General features: G+C 37.0%; 1 protein-coding gene across 3 annotated transcripts in view; it reads right to left on the bottom strand.

Moving 5' to 3' along the window:
* LOC131429853 (uncharacterized) overlaps nucleotides 1-24166 on the bottom strand; it is a 55569-nt gene extending 31403 nt beyond the window's left edge. Inside the window, exons 1-2 of one of the 3 annotated variants that reach the window (XM_058594265.1) lie at nucleotides 23991-24166; nucleotides 9943-10121 (exon numbers count right to left, since the gene is read on the bottom strand). In XM_058594265.1, the coding sequence (XP_058450248.1) occupies nucleotides 9943-10032 (90 nt within the window). In that variant the 5' untranslated portion in view covers nucleotides 10033-10121; nucleotides 23991-24166. Of the gene's footprint in view, nucleotides 1-9942; nucleotides 10122-23526; nucleotides 23597-23990 lie in introns of those variants that run through there. The other 2 variants (XM_058594263.1, XM_058594264.1) reach the window with 2 other exon arrangements.
* Between the last annotated feature and the right edge of the window lie 713 nt (nucleotides 24167-24879).

Below are 24879 nucleotides of genomic sequence, written 5' to 3'. Positions count from 1 at the left end.
ATAGATAGAATTCACTTTTAAATTCTTATTGCTTACACTTGATTTTAGAAACCCAGATTTAATTTATTTTCATTGCAAGATTAATAAAGGGATTTATAAAGGGATGAATTGAAAAAGTACAGTCTGGACAAAATAAACAAATCGGGGCCAGGGTCATTTCGCCACAAGCCAAGTCGAATGAATTTTCGCCGAATGACGTTTCGTCGAATGACATTTCATCGAATGGGCCACTTTGCCGAATGCCATTTTACCGAAATCCATTTCACCGAATCTTGCAATTGTCTTTCTTGGGGTAGCAATCATTAATTTTATTTCCTAATATTTACATGAAGCACGAAACGAGTTTGATAGAATTACAAAGTTGCATTTCCAATAAAAGATCAAATAGACAAATAAACAAGAGTTACACGTGTGACATATACATTTTCAAAAAAAGGTGGCTTTTTAAAATTGTACAGGGGGACGGGTGTAGCGTAATGGGCAAGTCGATGCCTTTCACGCAGCCCACCTGGGTTCGATTCCCAACCCCGCACATAGGGTCAGAGTTTTTCTGGCCCGAAGAGGCGAATGACCCTAAGGTTAAAACCTCTATAACCGAAACAAAAAAAAAACAAAAAAAAAAAAAATTGTACACAATAAATGTAAATAAAAATTCAAATTTTACTCATACATTTTTTAGCCTCTTGAGCTATGAAAATAACTTTCATTCATTCTAACGAGTATAGAAATGGCCATCCAATTTATTTAAACCCAAACTATACATCCAACCAATTTGAAAAAAAAATAAAAATGGAGCACAATTTTTTAATTTTAACCGGCGGCTCGGCCATCCATGGAAGTTGACCATCAATGTAAACTTTCCTCTCTGAGCAGCCTAGATAGCCGTGTAGCGTCGGAAGCGGTTTCTCAACTGACTAAGAATAATGCTACAGTCCACCTGTACCGGTGGTATAAGTCCACCAAACAGGTAAGCCGTGTGGCATCCGGCGGAATTATGTTTTACCAAGAATTGATCCACTGGTTTCCTGTTCCATGTCGTAAAAGGCCACAAAAATAGGAACTCCTAAGTCAAGGTGTATTTCCGTGCCGATGGCTGAATGGCTGCAGGAGGTTAAACAATGCAGTCGTGAACGGAATATCTTGGGGTTTTCCCTTACTGTGTTAAGCGAAGCTCTGGTGCAGTGGACGATTTCTTTCTTCGGAACTCGTGGGATTTAAATGATTAAAACATTTAAAAAAATCCTTACATGGTACGCTATAGGCGATTATAAGCCAATACACTTGGTTTCTTTTAGTTGTTGTGCGGTTAGTGCTGGAAGTGGAATGTTCGTTACTCTAATTGATAATGGTTAGAGTGGCACAAATCAATCTTCAGCATAAACGTACAGCAACTATGAATCTATCCAGACTTCTGCAAGAAGGTAAAGCTTCTATCGCTTTGGTTCAAGAACCATATTTCCAAAAGGGAAACTTCTACGTTGGAAAATTGTTAAACCCAGTCTTTGTTGCCTTCAACAAGAACGGTATGACTAATCCACGTGAAATGCCTCGAGCATGCATACTTGCAAATAGTGCTCTCGATGTTTCTCTCATATCGGAACTCACAACTCGGGATATTTGTGCTGTCACAGTTGGTATGACTATTGATGGCATAGACAGGAAATATGTCTATTGTTCGGCATATTTACCGTATAACCAACCTTCGCCAAGCGATGACTTCAAAAAAGTTATATCATACTGCTGCAAGAGTGATTTACCGCTTGTAATCGGCAGTGACATAAATGCTCACCATATCATTTGGGGCAGCACAGCTATAAATTCGAGAGGCTCTGATATGATGGAATTTGTGAGCAGTACAAACCTGCACATAGTCAATGCAGGAAACCGTCCAACTTTTGCGAGATCTGGAAGAGAGGAGGTTTTGGACGTAACTCTCTGCTCTGACAGTATTGCGCATGAATTGGTGAATTGGCTCGTCTCCGATGAGCTCGAACTTTCGTTGTCTGATCATAAGTACATATTCTTTGATCATTCAAATGGTTAATTTGATTTTACCATATATCGTAATCCCAAATCTACAAACTGGGACCTCTATGAAGAGGGCTTGGCGACTAGATTTCACGGGTACCAACCAACAATTGAAACCCCAATTGATTTGGAAAATGTTGTCGACGAGACAAATTCACTCATAGTTGCAGCATATGAAGAGGTTTGTCCACTTCGGATTGTGCGAGCTACTAGAGGAACTCCTTGGTGGAATGCTGAGCTTGCTAGACTAAGGAAACTATGCAGAAGAGCTTGGAACCACCGACTCAGAGATGGGTCGGAGGCATTCGTGTCGGCTCGAAGGGCTTATAAAAATGCTCTTCGATCGTCTGAGCGAAGTGGTTGGAAAAGGCCCTGCACAAATGTCTCTAGTCTCAACGAGGCTAGCAGATTAAATAAGTTACTTTCGAAGTCCAAGGACTTTAATGTCAGTTTCTTAAGAACTTCAGATGGTGAACACTTGTCTGATGAAGGTGATGTACTTCATTATCTTTTTAACACTCACTTTCCAGGATGTATGGATCCATCACCGACAGCTCTTCCCGAGACTTTTTCAGGTGGTCACGATTCTTTGGCCCTTGCTCGAAGCGTTGTGACGATTGAATCGGTCAAATGGGCAGTTGAGAGTTTTGCTCCGTACAAGTCTCCTGGAAAGGATGGAGTTTTCCCAGTGTTACTGCAGAAAGGGTATGAACATTTCAAACATGTTTTGAAGAAAATACTTACTTTTAGTCTTGCGACAGGATATATTCCAAGAGCCTGGCAGGAAACAATTGTCAAATTTATTCCCAAAGGCGGTCGCGACACTTATGAGGAAGCGAAGAGTTTCAGGCCTATCAGTCTTAGCTCATTTCTTCTTAAAACTGTGGAACGCATAGTCGATCACTATATCAGGAATGTTAGTTTGGGCGTGCATCCGCTACATGGAATGCAACATGCTTACCAGCGTGGAAAGTCCACTACAACCCTGTTACATGATGTTGTGTACAACATTGAAAAAGCTTTCTCACTAAAGCAATCTTGCTTGGGAGTTTTCCTAGATATTGAAGGTGCCTTTGATAACGTGTCTTTCAATTCTATTCTGGAAGCAGCCCGTGGTCATGGCATACCTTCAAGTATCACAAATTGGATACACGCAATGCTTAGCAATCAACTTCTTTGTTCATCGCTTCGGCAAACAGAGATTAGAAAGCTGAGTGTCTGTGGGTGTCCTCAAGGTGGTGTACTATCCCCACTTTTATGGAATCTAGTCGCTGATGGTTTGTTAAGGAAACTTAATAACCTTGGATTTCCGACTTATGGTTTTGCCGACGATTATCATATATTGATGACCGGTATAAGCATTGACACTCTCTTTGATTTAATGCAGCAAGCCCTGCGATCTGTTGAACAATGGTGTTGTCAGGTTTGATTATCTGTAAATCCGGGCAAAACATCAATGGTACTTTTCACTCATAGTAGGATAATCACAGGAGCTCGTCCGTTGCAGTTCTTTGGTTCAGAGGTCACGTGGTCGAACAAGTTAAATACGTCGGGGTTATTCTTGACTCAAAACTGAATTGGTCTGCTCACATTGACTTCAGGATTCAAAGAGCTTGCATGGCTTTCGACCAATGCAGACGAGCTTTTGGAAAATCATGGGAACTCAAACCCAGATATATTCATTGGATCTACACAACTATTGTTAGACCAATTTTAGCATATGGATGTCTTGTATGGTGGCAGAAAGGAGAAGTCGCGACAGTTCAGTCAAAGCTAAATCTTCTCCAAAGGATGGTCCTAATGGCGATGACAGGAGCATTCACGACAACTCCTACTGCTGCTCTAGAGGCGCTACTGTGCATTAAACCACTACATGTGTTCCTAAAACAAGAAGCACAATTTGTGCATACTGTCTTAAGGTTACAGGGCTTTGGAACAGTAATTCATTAGATTATGCTACCAGCCACACTCGCTTGTGGTCTCAAATGGTTACGTGGGATGAGTATTTACTCGCTCCTAGTGACCTAACTCTCACATGCAGTTTTCCTTTCATAACATTTAATGTGAGCTATCCTCTTCATGAGGAATGGTTATTTGGAACGACAACTTGACGAACATATAGTTTGTTATACGGACGGTTCTCTGTTGAATGATCGTGCTGGTGCTGGTGTCTACTGTCGTGAAATGAGTCTGGAGCAGTCTCATTCGCTTGGTAGATACTGTACTGTGTTCCAAGCACGCAATTCTGTGTGGAGTACAATCGGCAGTTCAGCAGAGGATCTGTGGTAAACGAATTTATTTTTGTTCCGACAGTCAGGCAGCCTTAAAAGCACTCAGTTCGAATGACTCACGGTCGAATCTTGTGATCGCATGTCGAACTCAAATTGAAGACCTCAGCATTTCAAATGCTGTTTACTTCTTATGGGTACCCGGCCATTCTGGTATTACTGGAAATAAATGGGCTGATGAGTTGGCTAGAGCTGGTGCAACGAATGAATTCGTTGGTCCTGAACCAGCTTTACCACTTTCAACTAGTAGGATAAAGCACAAGATTCGTTCTTGGGCTGCATCCAAACATGCCAGCTACTGGCGCAGCTTGCAAACTTGCGCTCAGACAAAAGCATTTCTACCAGATTTAAATCTGGAAATGTCAAAGTGTCTACTGCATTTCTCCAAGCATCATTGCAGTATTCTGGTCAGAGCTCTGACTGGACATTGCAAACTCAATTATCACATGGCTACTATTCAACGTGCTGAGTATTATTCGTGTGATTTGTGTAAATGCGATTATGGTACTTCATATCATCTGATATGTAACTGTCCCACATTGACGCAGCTACGTATCCGGGTTTTTGGTTCTTCATACAAGGTTGAGTCTGTGTATGCGGAGCTAAAATTGAAGGATATTCTCTCGTTTCTCACCCAATGTGGTAAGGAGCTATAGTCAGAAGGGTTCATCGTTCTTCCTGGAGTGAATGAATCCCTTCTGTATTCACCTTAAATAGGGTTTAGCAGATTGTTTGGCATCCTTTAGGTGGTACGAATTTACTTCTGCTCGTACATACTGCGAATCGTTCTGCATTCTTCCGGGAGTGCAGAATGGTGTCACTTTTGTAAGATCTTCAAATCCTCTCGGAGGTTGGAGGTTTTATTAACAGCAGGCTGTTCGGGACCTCGTAGAGGTTCAGAATTTACTTCTGCTTCCACTAAATGTGATCCTCAGCAGATTGTTTAGCATCCTTTAGGGGTGTAGAATTTACTTCTGCTTTTATGTATTTTTGTGTCGTCAATTTTTCCCATCCTCCTAGTCCAACCCTTACCATTTCCTTTTAATCCTTCCCTCTTATATATCGGGAAAATGATGCTAAAAACAAATTGATGGCAAGGCACAAATCTCCAAATATCAAGGGGAACGTACCATTTGAGCCAATTTGTTCTGATTCCTGATTCCTGATACATCCAACCAATTTAAAAAAAAATAAAAATGGAGCACAAATTTTTACTTTGACACTTTGATGGGTTCCCATTTATTTTCACATAAAAATTTATGCTACTTAGTGAATTTCCGTCAGAAGATTTAATAACTAAGTGCTCACAAGTTGAAATATCACGCCTTCTCGTGTTGCTATGATAAGATTTGTTCAATATAACGTTGCCGTCTGTGTGTGTGTTTGTCGCTAAATGAAAGGCAACGGACATTTTTCCAGACACTTCAGCACATCAATTTTCTGGTTGATGGTTCCTGTCATGATATGAATGTTGCTCTTCATACCCCAGAAACAAATCGCCAGCCATACGAGATATTTCGTGATAATCTTCAACAGCTTACTGTGTTTGATATTCCTGCCAAGGATGCTTCTGGGAAGTCTTACTTGATTCACTACCTTTTTTTTATGTCAACAGTACGGTTTGGTTTCAAGTTCGATGCACTGTTGTAGACGACACTCCAAATTTCCTTGCGCTCGCGGACGCAGAGATAGGTATTCCACTTGAAACTGTGGAAAACTCTTTTAGATGTTTTCGAGCTTTCGGCTTTCGTTATCTCTGCCATCCAGTCTTCTTGACAGTCGTTTTGAACACTCTCATTCCGTTGGTTATGTTACAGTTGGTTTGCCCACATTAGTCAATTCCGCCTAACTGCTGTACGAGTAGTTAGAATTTTCGCGATGTTGGAGCAAAATTTTGTCGCGTTACTTCTTTTACTGCATTAGCTAGCCGAGTGAAAACTACACTCGAAGCTTGTTAAATTTATTCATCTGCAACACAAAATCAATGCTCATAGAATATTATGACATATATGGATTTCCATCTTCTTAATTTGAGTCATATTCTGAAATTCTAATAATTACTTAAATGCCCTGGTTGATGGTTCAATGCAGAGGGCGCTGGTCTTACAAGCCAGCTGTCATATGTTCGAGCCTTGACCGTGATTGTTTCTAAGTATCAGTAAGATCGTAGCACCATGCCATGCAATGTTTCTGTACGCTATGGATCGTCTGCGAAGTCTGTTGAAACAGATCGGTCAAATTCCACAAAAGGAATGTAATACCAAGGCTTTGCTACACGGAACGACCGCAATTAGCTCTGCGCCTAATTCGTATTACTGTTTTTGAATTAGTTGATTTTAACAACAAAATAACTATGAAATTAGTTAAAATTCAGAATTTACTTTGCCGAAAAAAACTCCTATTTTTAGAGAATGTGTTTAGTTGGCGAATATCCAGGACACAAACCAGCAATATTTCAATCCAACACGAAATTCTCATTGACAACTAATTTAGTTATTAATATCAGAAAATTTGTTTATATTTATCTATCACCATCATGGCTGAAGGATAGCACAAAGATGAAATTGGTTAAAGCAAAACAATCCATTAAAAAGCTAAAAAGGACAGTCTTGTTGAAACTTCTTGCAAATTGTTTTGATGTTTTTCGCATGTGTTACGATATATCCATATATAAATTTCTTAACCGATATGTAAAAATGCCGTAAACTCTTAGTGGAAAGTGTATTTATTCAGAATTTGTGCGCATTTGAAGCGATTGTGCGTAATAATGTTTTTACGAGGAACAGTGAAGTGAGTTTCGAATGTTGCACTCTAATTGTATATGTCAAATGATGTTTTTTGTATCTTTCAACCTTCCGGGCTACGCCGTCCGATGTACTACATGTATTCGGTTTTTGTTTTCCGAGTGCTCAAAGTTTTCAGTGAGAGAATCGATTTCATGAAGTCGAATGAAGAAAACAGCGATTTAGAAGAAAAATTTTCAAAAAAAAGTTTATGTTTCATTTATGTCTTTTTCTCCTATAAATTATCGTATTTGTACCTGCCAATATAGAAAAGACAACCGCGACTGAAAAAAATTTTTCGATTGTAGTGTGCCATCTAGTGGCTAGTAGTCATTACAGTGTTTACGTTTTTTCGGTGACAGTGCGCCATATAGCTGCAAATGGCAGAAACCATTTATGTTGGTTGAAAACAACGTTTTATTTCTCTAATTCAACTAAAAAATTAGTTGAATGGAAATGAAGTATGCCTTAGCTAAGGAATGACAGCACGTTTAATTGGTGAATTCCACTAAAAAATAGCCTTTTTAACAAATATATTATTATTATTAAGGAAATGAGAATTAAAAAATCTAAATCAGCAAAAGTAAGGTTTTTTTAGTTGTCTCAAAAAATAACTAACTAAAATCAAAAATCAACTAAGTTTTTCGCCAAAATGCTGGTGTCGGTCTTTCTGTGTATAATTAGGATAACAGAGGTATTTTGGCCACTTCATATATTTTGGCCCACCTAACAAACTTTATGGAGTTAATCGATGTTAAGTAACCCATGTTGCATCAATTTGAAGCTAATCACTTTAAATTACCTATTACGAAGGGTTTTTCAAAGATATTACAACATTTGGTGGATATTTTTACAAAGTGGGCCAACATAAAATCAATCCTAAAGTGGACCAAAATACCTCTGTTACCCTACTTAAATCGAACCATTTCTTTGTTATTTCAGATGCGCATTCAACTCATATTTTCTTTGATAAAGTTGTTGTATGATGAATTTAGGTAAAAGAATGAGCTAAATTGTTGAATTGATCTACAACTTCAACTGATCAAGTCTACTTCTTAAAAATAGCAATACCGACATACAGTTTTGATATAATTTTATACAAGTATGTACTGTAAGGTGGGACTAAAATATATATTCAGTGAAACAATTAAATAAAACTAATTGTTTGTAATAATTTTAAGTCTTCAACAGTATGGTTCTCGATGAAACTTTCTCTAAGGCATTTTGCAAATTACATAAACATAGAAAAAATTTAAACAAAATTGTGCGAAAGTATATTTTTTACAATCTTTAACTAATCCGAAAACTTTACAGCATAGAATTCGATACATTTATCTCACCTTCTCCAGTCAAGCTTTTGCTATTTCGCAGACGATAATTACAGTTTCGAATGCTGTTAAAACGGAAGAACACCATTACATGGAATGCATAGATGATAAACATTAATTTTAAAATTATCCGCTTATTGCCAATTCCGCTTGCGAAAGGCAACGTTCGGTCCAATAAGACATTCCTACACCCGATTGCCGGTAGATACCGAACAAATATCAATTCGTTCATTCCGTGTGCCAGAATCGAACTGAGCATCATAATTATAATTTCAGCTGATGAGAACACGCTTCTGGTTCATTTAAATTAACGGCCAAACGGGTGATTCCATAGCAGAACTGTTCCACCTATTTGCACACTTCTCATTTTTTTTTCATCCCAGCACCTTGAATGCGGTGGAAAAATTATCGGACCAAGTGGGTGCTACATCCAGAAAGAAAAACGTACTGCAAAAGAAGGGCAAACGAAAATCAGACCTGGAAATGAAGACGAATCACGCCAGCAGTAAGTGAGAGTGAATTTTACGTGCTGCTTGAGGCAGATCAAATAGAAAGAAGAAAAATGCATATTTTATTCTATTGAGTTTCACTTTGCTGGCAGCACCCTGTCCGCTTGAACAATTGGAATTCATACATTGCACTTTTCTCTCTGCCTTGTGCAATGCGCGATTGTAGGATTGAGTCATTCATTAATTAGTATAAATTTTATGCTCCTAAATGAGTATTAGATATTTACCGCTCAATTGCATAATTACAGCGAGCGGTTGAACGGGAATGAGGGACTCGCTGAGAAAAAGTGCATCTTGCTTTGTACAAGAGTCTGTACCACGGACCCCTTATCAAATTATGCCTTTTCGCAGATTGTTGAATCCGATGTTCAACGATGTGTTGCTAACGAATCTAAATAGACTCTAAGTCGGCTACTGGAGCACAATTCTGCTTGCAGTCGGAGTAAAACTGTCAAACTGTTACGCGAACTCTCCCCCGAGGCACAGAAATCGAACCATTGCAAAGACATTAGGCTCAAGTTCCAGTCGTGAACTTCGGGACGGATTTCCGCATCAGAGATCCAAGGGCTACTATCCCTAGGCATTGCCGATGTGATGCACTTGGTGACATGATTCTCCCGTTTTGTCGAGTGCCTGCTGTCAGGCACTATCAATTTACTTAACGGAAATGGTGGAGCTGAAAACAGAGTAAAACAGAGCATTGCAGAGGTATCACCAGGCTGTTATTACAGCCACAAGATTCAATTGTTGAGCAAGCGATGACTTGCAATCGCAGGTGATTTCGTTCTATTGGACTAAACGTTGATAATATCTACAAAGCATCGTATCAGATAGATTTTATGCAGTTTTTCAAAGTGAAATCAACAATTTTTTTTATGAATTTTTTTTTATTTGAAAATCACAGTTCGTTAACTACGAAGCATCGAGGTCTCTAGCATATTCCGTTCGACTGACTGTATTTTGACGAGTACTAAATTTTCGCTTATTATGTTTTGTAAGTACTTACCATCACTAAAGCTACCGCAATCAGTTGGGCACATCTACTTTTCGCCAGACTGGACAAAAGAAGCTTCATTTTCAGTTTCGATATCACCATTCACGCTGGGATGGGTACTGGGTGGTCCCGGCAGTCTCTCATTCACTGAATAGAAGGAAGATTAATTGGTTTCACTTTTTCTTTGATTACTGAAAAAACACAATATTTAAGTATGGTGGGTGGAAGTCAGAACGCGCCTGAAATATTTTCAAGCTACGAATGGCGCGACTCATGCACGTAACTGAAAACATGTTCCATCTTTGCTTTGCTGAACAACGGGGCACTTTACAAACATAATTTAATTCCGACACAAAAGTTCTTTCCGCTTATTATAGGCTCCAGTTGCGGCGATAATTACGTTTTATGACGATCTTTCGGGTTGCTGTTGGATAATTTGGAAGTTTTCACTCGGTACTCGTCCGTAGCAGCCCTGCGCTCTATTCGACAGCGCGCGACTTGCTGTCAATCATAGTTTTGAGTAGAAAATCAATCTTCAGTTCGATATCCATGCCAATATCTATTTTGTGATCAACGATCGAATGCCGCCAAGTCGGCGAGCTTCAATAAGTCTTTTTTGATTTACGTTTGTGTTGAACTTTTCTGCTCCGATAGTTTTGTTGTGCGGTTAACCCTTGAAAGGTAACAGAATCGCAGAATTGAGTTACCATAAAATAAAATTTACGAAAGCGAGGCTTGAAGAATTTGGTTTCTCACGGCTAATTATTGGATACTGGTCATTTTTGTACTCGTTTCATGTTTAAGGCACAATTTCACCAATTGAGTATTTATTGAGTATTCCGTGTTTATTCAAAAATCTCTTAAATTATTAAACAGCTTCGTTTTATGAAGTTATTCTGGAGTGAAGGTCTGATTGGCTTTACACGAACTTGATATACACCCCTATTCTGTACGTCGATCGATTCGAATTATTCCGATCGAATGTGCAATTTCCATTCTGTATTCCGTTCGAGTTAGGCATGAACTCGAATATCATTCTTTCGAGTTGTTCAATTTTCGAACATTACGCGATCGACTTGCGCACGTATTAATTCTGTTCGGTTTAGAATCGTGTAAACCGATTCATGACGGTTTCGTTTGCTAAGGAATGACTAATATAAAAAGAACGTTCATGTAGTGTTGACAGCTTTGATGATTAGTGTTCGAAATTTCAAGTGTTCCCGAACGAGAGTCGATCGAATCATACATGTCGAACGGAATAAAGAATGCCAAATTCGAACTCGAACGAAAATGTAGATTCGTTCGTATCACAAATCCGTCGGATTACAGAATCAAGGTGATAATCTCACCATATAAATTGAGAACAAATCTCCAAATGATCGGGAGAGTTAAACTAAAGAGTTTTGAATCACAAACTTTTTGACAATTCACTGGCACTATTTTCAAGTAATCAGTATTTTTCTGACTTCAACTGAACACGTTATATTTTAGCAAATACAATTTATTATAACTAATCTTTTTGAGACGGTAAAACATTGGGAAACTTCAAGTGCCTAAAAGTTGGTTTTGGAACTGCTAGTAACCTAAAAGTACAGTAGAAGCACCGAGTGGTTCCTTTTCATTATGAAATTGCCCTAATACATATATCTTAAAAACTTATTTATGTCTTCCGCTATTGCTATTATACGCTCAAGTGCTATTATTACTACACTTGAGCGTTCGACTCTCGCTACTAGCTTTTAAGAGGGAAAAGGAAAACTTTCTCTCTTTTCAATAAAAAGAAGAAAATGAAAATAAAGTTCTTCGAACGCACCGAAAGATTTATGTAGTGGAATTCGACCAATCTGTTTTAACAGACTTCGCAGCCGATTCTTAGCGTACAGGATCATTGCACGGCTAATACTACGATCCTATTGACACTAACAATCCTTCAAGGTCGGAGCTCGAACAATAATTGGCTTGTAAGATCAGTGACCTATGCATTGAACCGCCAAGTCGGGTAAGGAGGGAAGAATTATGTATGGCCTTAGAATTACAGACAAGTTGGGAAGTCGTTATAACCATAAAGTCAAGACTATTTTTTTAGATTAGTGTGCGAAATAATCCAAAAATTTATCAACCAACTCCAATGACACTAAAGTTATACCTGGAAAACCTATTTTAATCCACCTAGTGGTGCAATGATGCCTTTCTCAAATCAATCATGCTATCATATATAATACTGTGGTATTCTTCAAAACAATTTTCTTCGATTCTTAAAAGAATAACAGAAATCGGTTTGTTCGACCGTCTACTGATAAAAAACTATCAATTGGAGAAGATTTGAGGTCGATTTAGAAATTTTTTAAGGTTTTTCCCCATTTTTAGTGATGGTATACAATTTTTAACACACTTTACCCTATATTACTGGATCCAGAAGTGGGATCCGCATAAAATTCAGGAATTACGCTTGGGACCACAGGACCTTTCATTTGAACCTAAGTTTGTGAAAATCGGTCGCGCCATCTATGAGAAAAGTTAAAACACATATTTTCTTTTTTTTTGCACATTTTACCCCATAACTCCCGAACCGGAAGTCGGATCCAAATAATATTCAGGATTTTTTTATGGGACCTCACGACCTTTCATTGGATTCTAAGTTTGTGAAAATCGGTTCAGCCATCTCTGAGAAAAGTTGGATCCGACTTCCGGTTCCGGAATTATGGGGTAAAATGTGCAAAAAAAAGAAAATAAGTGCACTAACATTTCTTTTTTCTTTTTTTCTTTCTTTAGCTAAATCGACCTCAAATCTTTTCCAATTGATAGTTTCTATCAGTAGACGGTCAAACAAACCGATTTCGGTTATTCTTCTAAGAATCGAAGAAAATTGTTTTGAAAAATACCACAGTATTATATATGATAATACGATTGATATGAGAAAGGCATCATTACACCACTAGGTGGATCAAAACAGGTTTTTTTGTTGTATTTTTCAAAGTTCAACTGAAAGATACATCAATTTGTGTTTTAGTCTTTGTTAAGACGTAGAGCCGTCTTGAGCTAGTTTTAAATATGATCAGTATCTTACGGGGAAAACAGATTGGAAAACTGACATGCAAATGCAATAATGTAATGAGAACCGCAAAAATGTTACCGCAGATACGGGACTCGAACCCGTAGCTAACTCCTAACGGGCTCAAGTCCCGTCTCTGCCGTTACACTTTTGCGGTTTGGTTCGGTCAAGTTGCTGTTCAACCAGGAACAAAACACTTCAAAGGATTCAAAATAAAATTCTGACAATGATTTTGAAGCCTCCTCCTTGGTTTAGTTACGCTGTCTCCCAAATATAGAACCATTAGATGTTATGTCCCATAATATTATAAGCAAATTCCGACCAAAATCGATGCAATCTTCACTTGAAACGATTCGCTTTCTGCATTAGTTAGTAAGTTAGTAAATGAGTACCTCTTTCCCCATTACACATTACAAGTAGGTTACAAATTTCCATACAAAAAGTCACAGAATTGTGGAAGTAAATTATGTGACAATTTAAATTGAACTGATAATGCAATAAATAATACATGGAAAAAAGTATTACTTTACATGTAGTTCCCTTTTGTTTCTCAAATAATAAACACAAACAATTTCTACCGCTCGGCAGCATTAAATAATAGTTCTTTTTGATTCAACCAAAATGGTTTTTGGTTTGCATTTATTCAAGTAGTTGAAAAATATGTTGTTTTGAATGCTGTCAAATGCCGGAGACAGTTGAAAGCAAAACAATAACCGCAATGCAAAATCAACAACTTTTTTAGTTGAAATCTTCAAAATGTCAATGAAAACAACATCGATGGTTAAAGCGTTTGGAGAAATTGTGTTCATTCGATTTGAGATTTTTATGATAACAAGTGTTTACCTAACAGCGGTGTTGTGATAAAGTTAACCTTGTTTGAGATGAAAAAGATTTGGTGAAAAATTAGAAATGTTTATGAATGATCATCTCGTAATCTTTCAGGTATGCGCAAAAATTTTATGCTTCAAATTCGATGCTGTTTGATACCGAAGATGATGTTCATGCATTAGCAATAAAACGCTTTTTAACATGAATTTAAATCATAAAAGTAACAGGAGCGAAGGGTTTCAAACACACAGAACGCGCTGCGATTGAATGGCGCGTTTGAATTGCCGTCGCAAAATTCCAATTCCCAGCGGTTGATGCACCCAAGCTCATATAAATTGACTAAAATTATCAGTGCATAACTTTTGTTCGACCGTTTGAAGGCATCATTTTAGGTAAATTTAATAATTACGCTAATTTACTCGCCCCTCCGGGCACTTTTGCTGATTAAAACGTTTTTCTACATCAATCATTTCCGATCGAATCAGAAGTATTTTTTTAGAATTTAGATCTTTACTGATCTCAAAACAAACAAACAAATAAAACCGATTTATTTTTCAACTAACAGAGTTTTGTTTCAATAACAACACCAGTTATTTCAACTAAAATATTTGTTGAAATTGAAAGGTATGTGTCCTCAGTAAATGAAAGCATTTTTTTCAAAAAGTTGAATTAGTTGTTTCAACCATCGTTTCTGCTAATAGAAAAACAAAAATGACAGTTTAGTTAAAATAACAATCGATTAGTTGTACCAAATTTTAACCAATCGAATTCAGAAAATCAACTAATATTCTGGTTGAAATGGGATCGCGGGTGGTTCCGTGCACGTCTTTCTAGATTACTAACCTTTGCTTGAAACGGGTCAAAATTTTAAGTCGATCCGACCAGAAACAGCTGAGCTATCGAGGTTGGAGTAAAGTCGTTTTGTAGTTTGTTTAAAAAATGGAAAAAAAACGAGTTTCGTGTTTTGATAAAACATTGTTTTTTAATGGGTAGAAACACCGTGCAAGCGAAACAATGGATTGAAAAATGTTATCCGGACTCTTGTCCATCAAAAGCAACGATTTGTCGGTGGTTCGCCGAGTTTAAACGTGGTCGTACCGACACAAATAACGCGGAACGCTCGGGTAGACCTGTGGAAGCCGTTACACCGGAAGATGTGAGTGAAGTGACAAAAATTATAATGAAAGATCGTAAAGTGAAGCTCCGTGAGATTGCTGAGATGACACAGATATCATATGGAAGTGTATTCACTATCCTTCATGAAAAATTGAGCATGAAAAAGGTTTTTTCCAAGTGGGTGCAGCGATTGTTTTCGATGGAACAAAATGCACCCTGCCACAAGTCGATGAAAACAATGGCACAATTGAACAAATTGGGCTTTGATCTGCTTCTCCACCCTCCATACTCGCCATATTTAGCCCCAGTGACTACTGGTTCTTTGCTGATCTTAAAAAAATGCTCCAGGGAAAAAGATTTGGCTCAAATGAGGAGGTCATCGCTGAAACTGAAGCTTATTTTGAAGCGAAAGATAATTTTTTTTATAAACATGGTATTGAAAAATTGGAAAAACGTTGGAACCATTGTATCATTATAAAAGGTGATTATGTTGATGAATCAAAAAATTTTTGCAAAACAAATGTTGTTTCCATTGTTAGTCTCGGGACTTATTGACCCATGTGTTATGTTAACAAAAAAATCGATTTTTAGAGGTGTTAAAAGTTAAAAAAAGTTCATCCAAACGAAAATTCTCATATGAAAAAGGTACAGTTCAAGTAGACAAGCATGTAAATACGAACAATTTAAAATGTAAATACGAACAATTTAAATTTATGAAAATCAGTTGAAAAGTTTTGAAGATATCACATTCATCGCAACGGTATTTTTCAAAAAATGCTTTCCCGAGTTATTCACGTTTAAAGTTTTGCTAACCATATGCGTATGGATAAAGCCAGCGCGCTACAAATTGCTGTCATTTGAAATTCAGCGCTCTGATCAAATTGAAATTTCTCACTGTTAACTTCGAGAGAACGTACTTTCAGAATATGACATAAAATCTTTTGAAACACAAAAAAAAAACAGTTTTATCTTCAACTTAATACACCCCTTAATCAAGAGCCATGAAATGTGAACAAGCGTAAGGTTCGGAATGGTTCAATTTACATTTATTTCAATCTTATTTTAACGTTTCGGCGAATTGCTAAGAGATGTATCAGCTTGAAATAGAACCCAAAAACGTTGACACGTGTTTGGGTTTTGTCGCGATCTGAACATGACGATTTCATTTGGATTTTCTTCTTGGTAAAGTCAAAACCAAACATCTACCAATCGGAACTCATCAGTTGCGATATGCCACATCAAATACCCCCATCGGATTTAATTGCTCCGACCATAATGCAAATACTACGCACAACGAGAAAGTTCGCGTGCTACGGGTAGTTTGTCACGACCCCGTGCAGCTTTATCTACCTTGGTTGGTGCATGAAATAAGCTACAAAAACTGTTGGCAGATGATTGGATGGAGAAAACTGTGCTACCGCCGCAGCACTAGCTTGTGGTATCTTCCAGGAATGCACCCGTGCCGTGTGTGTCTCTCTACCTTGAAAAGCTGGACCAGTACCAGTTGTTCGATCTGTAATTTCATGTTCTGCAAATGCTCCACCTGATTTGAGTCTTGTTTACTTTATGGCGCTCTACAACCGGTGGAGTTGCAATTCCGAATCAACTGTTTGTGCGGATGCGGGTTGCATTTACCATGGAGAAAGGTGTTCGGCTGCAGGCTTAACCTAAATCGTTTGTTACCGGGACGCCTATGGGGCAAGTTTTTCTTTGCTCAACTTGCCAGGCAACGAACTTTCGATTTTACCCGAGAACGTCAGCGCTAGACACCAGCAAAAACTGAACGTGCTGTGGAGGCGTGTGTTTCGATTACTAAAGTTCATACAGTATCTAGTGTTATTAGAAAGTGGCAGTAATTCAAGAGGCGGGTGAAATTTACTCATTCATAACTTATACATTAACGAACACATCCCACATCAATCAACAACACTTAAGAGTACCATCAAGTTTGTTTACCTCGATAAGTTCATTCGTTTTGAATGTTGCCCATATGAGAGAATTTCCCTAACAAATCATTTGCAAACGACCGGTATTTGCATAACGCTTTTAAATGAAATATTCACACAATTCATACCAAACCAATGTTCATGAGAACATTTGAAGAAAAAAAAACTTGCAATTTTACTCCAATTCATTTCTCAAGCTTGCATTCGATTCGTGAATGATAAACAAACAATACTCGAATGATAGCAGCAAAAAAAAACAACGATCATGTTTCTCACTTTCGGTCTCACTACCATAGAAACTACACCTAATATGTCGTGATGATTACCCTTGCGCATAAATGTGACTACCCGAAACAAACAACAATTATTCGATTATGTCTTGCTTGCGAGATGAAGATACTTTCCATTCGGACCCCTCAAGTGACAGCAGTAAAGTTTTCACCACAATGAAATGTATGTATAACGACCTTGATCGCTATGTTGATTTCAACTACCGAAAAAAGTGTCGATCATTAACCACTGCGTTGAAACGGAAAAAATACTTTCTAAACAATCCTTTGATCATAGTTTCGGAGCTGCGTAGTAGATGAAAGTATTTTCATCTCATCAGGTTGATCACATATTCAACAGAAGTCGTTGTTAATAATACGACGAAGAGGTAGTTTAAGTGTCATTAAATCTAAGAAGGTAGACACTGATGCGAATTAATGAAAACAATCGAGTTTCATCTATCGCACATTATCCCGCTACCGGAGTCTACTTTGGATTGACACATTTCTTCTGCGCTGTGCAAAAACTGGTTTTCCTTTCTTAAAGTACGTTTCCAACGAGAGTATGCTCTCGATTTTTCTCTATTAGATATCTGTAATGACGGACCACTCCAGACATTTTTCCCATTTCATGCACCGAGTTCGTTTCAGTGTTTCTATCCGGTAATCTTTCCGAGAAATCATCACACCAGAAGCGATTAAACGTGCTACATAATATGCCAGTCAATTCAGTTTAGCAGTGGGGGGGGGGGGGGGGTGCCAGATTTAGAGACATTTTCACATAATTTTTGAAATTGTTGATTATCGGGTGCAGATAATCCTTCTAACATACTCTAGAAAAACTTAACGAGATTAGTAAAGTAATAAGATACAATTTCATAATATATTATGGTATACACTTATAAAAAATCATGTCAATTTACGTCTCTATATACGCACATAAAAGGAGCGACGCTACTCTCTTGAATGTAAAAAAGTTCTCGGCAACTTAGAGCTAAGGCAGTGTGCCCTATTAAATACATCGTTGAAAATTAAATGAATCATATCATTAACTTCACAACTAGTTTAACTGAAGCTGAAAACGAAACAGACACAACATTAATTTTTACATGTTAAAAGATATAATACTTTGCCTACACCCACCAAATTACGGCATGCTTGAATTTACGTCAATTGTAAGTTTCTTTTTTATAAGAGTGTAGAGTTCACAAAATTTGTGTTTGGCAGGCTTTAGCGTTTCATTGTCCATATTCGGACATCACAATGATCCAAACAAGACAATCCGATAAATATCATTGGCGCTAGATTAAAATGAATGCGATATATGGAAGGCTGTCCAAAAAATTGGTTCATTGGAGTGATTGGAACAAGTTTGTTTTTAATATTTAAAGCCTATGAAAGGATGATATACCTCCCGGATCGAGAAAAAAAATCTTCCGATTGATTTAGAAAGTATGAAAACGATTTCATTTGAATTAAATACAAAGCTTTGAAAGGTACATATTTTGTTCTGCTTGTGAATATGTTTTCTTGCTAATATATGAAAAATTTTAGATGACGCATAACAAAACAGTTCGAAGAAATCTTGTGATTTTACATTTTATAAGATGATCATAAATGGAGCGACGTATTACACACAAATTTATATTCAAGAAAATGTAAAATTGTGTGATTTGAAAATTACTTAAGTTGAAATCGAATGAAATATAAAACAAAAGATCAAAAACAACAACGCGACTTGAACCTAGAAACATTAGAACATAAAGCATATCATCAATACAGCGGCACTTGGTAGCCGAGTGTAAATTACATTCGGAGCCTGTAAAATTATGTTTGAGTAGAATATTGCGTCATTAAGGACACAGATAAAAATATTTTGTGAATTTACATTTATTTTCATGCACATATTTGGAGCAGGTAATTGAATGGAAAATTACATTACAAAACTAAGCGATTTGTAAATATACAGCCTTGTTCAATGAAAAAGTAAATGCATTTCAATGTAATTTTACATCAATCATGGTTTTAAATCAGATTTTCGTTTCAACTGACGTCTGTTTAATAGTACTATTGGTTTACATGTCGTGTAAGTTTCATCTTTTCTTTCTGTGGACTATTAGAAAAAAATAAATTTTGCGCTTGACGTATGTAAGTGTGTATATGTGTTTATGTATGTATGTATGTATGTATGTATGTATGTATGTATGTATGTATGTATGTATGTATGTATGTATGTAAGGAGTGTATCGAAAATAAGCTATCCACATACATTGGTGTTACACATACGCATGTATTCGTGATGGTTTTTTACGCTCAGATCACAGCGTGCTGTGCGTTTTGCTGTCAGATTTCGTTTGTTTACTTGTTTGTGCGGTTGAAATTCTACGTTTTCAAAATGTCGCCTATTGAAAAGGAAGTGAAAATTAAGGTTCTGGACACATGGCTAAGTGAGAAGGGTATTACTATGCAAAAATTGTCGAAACGGTTTGGAATTCATCATGTCAGAGTTGAAATCATCATTAATAAATTTGGGGAACATTATTCTTACGATAAACTACCAGGAAGAAGCAGAAAACCTGGACCAGAAAGTGCTGTCTCTAATCATGAAAAACAAATCAATGTCAATACGTAATTTGGCAAAAAAGCAGGAACGAGTGTCGGAATGATCCAGCGTATCAAGAGACGAAATCGTCCGAAGACCTACAAGAAGCAGAAAATCTCGAAACAAAGTGTAAAACAGAAAAAGCGAGCAGCAACAAGGGCCCGGAAATTGTATTCGCGTGCTTTTCAGTGTCCAGATGCATGCGTGTTAAAGAACGATGAGACTTATGTAAAGGAGGACTCAAAAATCCTTCCAGGACCACAATACTTTACTGTCGTCGTTGGATAGAATGTGAGCGATGTAACTTAAATTTCATCTGGTTTTCATTATGTTCAAGTTTAACCTCGTACAATAAAGGATTAGTTTTTAGTTTGAATAAAATATCGTTTTTTATTATAATTTGAAAGAAAAAGTATGTATGTATGTGTGAATGTATGTATGTATGTATGTATGTATGTATGTATGTATGTATGTATGTATGTATGTATGTATGTATGTATGTATGTATGTATGTATGTATGTATGTATGTATGTATGTATGTATGTATGTAGGTATGTATGTATGTATGTATGTATGTATGTATGTATGTATGTATGTATGTATGTGTGTATGTATGTATGTATGTATGTATGTATGTATGTATGTATGTATGTATGTATGAATGTATGTATGTATGTATGTATGTATGTATGTATGTATGTATGTATGTATGTATGTATGTATGCATGTATGTATGAATGTATGTCTGTGTATGAATGTGTATGAATTTGCACTCGATTTTCTCGGAAATGACTGAACTGATTTTCACATACTTTGAATAGCCTGCTATTGAATTTTATTCGGATCGAACTTCCGATAAGTAACGAAAATAACGGGGTGAAATGTGCACAAAAATAAAAAAGTGCACTCGATTTTTCCAGAGACCGCTTAACCGATTCTCTTCAACTTAGATTTTAAATTAAAGGCATTATATTTGCTATTGAATGTCATCCGAATCCGAACCACTAGGTGAATTAAAACAGTTTTTTTTTTCAATTGAGCACAAACTATCAAAAGTTCTTTTTCTTTGTTGAAAACAGATGGAAATGACAAAAGTTTAGCAAGCTATAAAATTTAGCTGTTCTAGAGATAAGTTGCAAGCTATAAATTTAATATAAGATACTAATAAAAATACAATTGAAGCCCTAAATTTGAATATTCATCGAGTATGATAAAAATACTGTATGAATGACAACAATATACAAAATTACACATCAGCTGAGATCAACTGACGGCAAAGCAGAAAGTGAAGACAGGCTTACGATGCGTTGTTTGTTGTTTTCTGTTGGATTCCATAGAGATAGGACTATAATTGAATGTTGTGGGGGCCAAGTAAAGCGGAGCATGCTTGGTTCATCTATTCAATTAGGCTGCCTCTTCATGTATTGATTGACTGAGCAATTCCCCCGGTAAGGAACTAGCTAGCTAGGTACGAGAACCTTCTCTACGGTAACATTTTCGCGATTTTCATTGCATAGTTGCATTAGCATGTCATTTCTCCAATCTTATTTCCTTGTTAAATACAGATCAAATTTGAAACTAGTTCAAGACGGTTCTACGTGTTAGAAAGACTAATAAACAAATCAATGAACTAATTTCCAATTACCGAGCTTCGGTAAAATCGAAAATCAATGACCATTAACTCAACTCGAAAGGCGGAGAATCAATACAAAAGAGTAATGTCTCCCGAGTTCGGTTCAATAGAACAGGTGATTAAGCAATTACAAGGAAAAGATAAGTATATCATTGATATTTCCAATAAATATGATTTAGTATACAATATATCCCGGCTATGTCTCGACACGTTTCGGCGAAAAATATATTGTTTGACTGAATATCTCAAGAACGACTTCTTCTAGAAGAAAACTTACTTTTAGCGAATTTATTGCTTTTGATCACAAAAATCATATTTCTTTTTTTTAAATGACTATTTTCCATGAAAATGAAAATGTTAAGGCAGTAACTTTTTCATTTTCAGAAAGCACTAATGGCATCAACATAAAGTGTTGGTTTGCATAGCAACACTAGTGTGAAAATATAGACCATCAAATTGAAGAGACCCTTTATCGTTTAAATTATTTTTTTTCGGTTAGTTTTCTTATACCGTTTTATCAATGTATACTTATAAGAGGGCCCCATTGATTTCTTACAATGGCAAAGACGCTAAGAATTTAACAAAAGTTCATACGAAAATATATCCGCCATACTGATGACACATTTCAAAAATTACGCAGGGATTGAATTAACACCAGATAATGAATATTGATTAAATAATTGCATCAATAATCTCGAGTGATTTCGAGACCTTAAACTTGTCACAATCACTAAGTCCATGACACCTATAGAAGAGTCTGATAAGTCGTCGTACTTCCATTAGGTAGGTGAATCATCAACATTTCCTTTCTTCCTTATTCATTATTCTTCCCTGCGAACAATGAAGATTGGGCGGCCGACAATGATGGTGGAAATGTGCGATGAGAATTGAAATGATACTGATTCCAAAGCGCCATAAAGGGGTTATATACCTTCCTGCGTGAGGAAAGAAGCCCATATATTTCGATTAATCTAGGGAAAAATCAAAAATCATCGAATAGTACATACTTTGTGTTTTTTTTAAGTGTGTAGTGTGTGTAAATTATTCGAATATCAATTTTTCTAAAAAAAAACATTGCCAATCACGCAAAACGACTTATTTTACAAAGTCCTTTATTCACGAACTAGCTATAGCAATTAGGAACCTCAGCTTAAGCATTGGAATTAGCCGAATCATTTATTTTTGAGATATCGTGCTCACCGCAAATGACCACATAAGAATATGTGAAGTCTGATGACATGTTACCCATTCCAAACATTATGATTAAAAGTGATTCCGAGACTTATCACTGGCCCCAAGCACTAACTCCGTGACACCTTCAGAAGAGTCTGATAAGACGTCGTTCTTCCTACATGTAGCATTACCAATGCATCTTCGTTTTTTCCTTATTCTTTCATGTGAAGAATGGAGATGAGAAGGCCGGCAATGATGGTCATCGCAATCATTATGTTAATGTAAATTAATGTAACGATAACAAAACTAACAAGAAATTGTGTAAAACTTGACATTCTGTTTCAATAGACTTCGTGGACGATGACGAGTCCAACGATCCTATTGACACTAAGATTCCGTTTTGATTGGAGTTCGAACATACGACACCTGACATGCGCGTTCAATGTCTTATGATCTGAACCGCTCAATATAGGCCGGGTGTAAATATGAGGAGGTTTTCTTTAAAATTATCTGAATGTGTTACATATGATATCATCAGTGACTAAAATCAACAGAAACCATTTCAATGAGAAATAAAGGAAAAATGTTTCCATACCTAGATATTGTAAAGATGAACGTATAACATGCTTGAATTTTTGGTTGTTTATCAACTATTCATAGTCGGACTGGAGCCACAAAAGTATACTAAGTTCCTTTAAATAAAATCTTATGGGTAATTGTGGGAGTAAAAAATAAAGGTCACAACAATTTAACTGGAACAAACATACCAAATGTCCATAATAAACAAACCATAAACGAGAGCAAACTTTCCAATAACGCGGTTCAAGAATCTAAATCTAGTCGGATTTCCTTTTTCTAATAATCTTCATCAAAAACCATTATTCGTATCAATTTAATACAAATGCTTTACTTTCAATGGGCGTGAGATGGAAAACAGGTACAATTACAACTGACAGCATCTCGTTTTAGCAATTACCAGTAAAATAAAACGTATGTCGATCCGGTTTGGAACTGATACTTGGCAACTTGTTATAACAAATCGGATTGTAAGAAACCAATAACGGTTTCAATCGACCATTAGACGGAAAAAACACTCCTGTTCAGAGAATAAATTTTCACTAATAGCTAATATTCCGCAACGAAACGCAACTTCAAACTACAAACAGCACCCAAAGACCGAAATAATTCACCACTAATTCATGTCACTGAGCCCTTCAAGCGTCTCGCGGAGCAAAACAAAAACAGTTTTCCGCATTCACGAGAAGCCGCACTGGATCACTTTCAAGTACACTTCCAACGTTAATCCAGCGAAAACAGTTCAACAAGCAGCCTGTCTGTGCCATATTCGGCATGATTTCAACACTCAAAGTACACTGCTTCTTCTGATCCAGATGAGCAATAACGACACCGAGTTCTACTTTTGAGCAACATTCAAATTACCGGCTTGACGTAGTTTCGTAAATATATCCGCTGGGAAATGCTTCGACTTGCTTTCCCGATGTGATACGACCGTTTCGAGCGAGATCCAAACACGGAATGAACTTGAAAACACTGAGACCCCGGGATCTGCACTTGCCGCGGTGCACAGTTTTGCGAATAACTGTGGGGAATCAAGGCACACGAAGAAATAAGTAATTTACCACTATGCACCATGCCAGCCAGAAGAGGCAGAGCGGCATGCGATAGATGCCTGCCTACCCACTTACTAACAGCGTGTAGTAGGTTTTGACTGCTCGCGCATTGCTGCAGATGCGGTTGCCTGCTACCGTACCAAACCGATCGACACTGTAAATTTTATTGGTAGAAAGTTACAGCTTTTCTGGTAAAAACCAAACCTGGGTGCTCTACGGAATTGATATATCGATTATTATTACTTTTATTTTATAATAAGTAAGTTAATAGGGCAAGGTGAACAAAAATATTTTTTATTCTGAATAATTATAAAAATGAAAATTTTATACAGAGACAAGCCAATAACATGCTAACTTTCTTCAATCAAAAGCAACCCTGCACTCCGTACGTGTTCAGACTTTGCTCGGCCTGATCGAGGTTCTATTTTGAGTCTCATCCTTCATTTTAGGGCAACTTCGTAAATTCCCTCTAAAAAGTCTTGGTCCATGTTGGTGAAAACCTCTAATATTTTCGATTTCTTATCATTAATAAAGTTATGCAATCAAAGAAAAAGAATCTAATCGCTTAATGCCAAGTGCCAATGTATACATACCAATACTCCAACAAAGCTCCAGAGGATTCTGACGAGTCACAATAGACGAGTTTCGCTTAACGTTTTCCAGATGGAACGCGACATCCCTTCTGTTTACTATTTCGG

The sequence above is a fragment of the Malaya genurostris genome, chromosome 2, assembly GCF_030247185.1.
Source record: "Malaya genurostris strain Urasoe2022 chromosome 2, Malgen_1.1, whole genome shotgun sequence".
Classification (NCBI taxonomy): Eukaryota; Metazoa; Arthropoda; class Insecta; order Diptera; family Culicidae; genus Malaya; species Malaya genurostris.
This window is presented reverse-complemented; position numbering and strand designations above follow the sequence as displayed.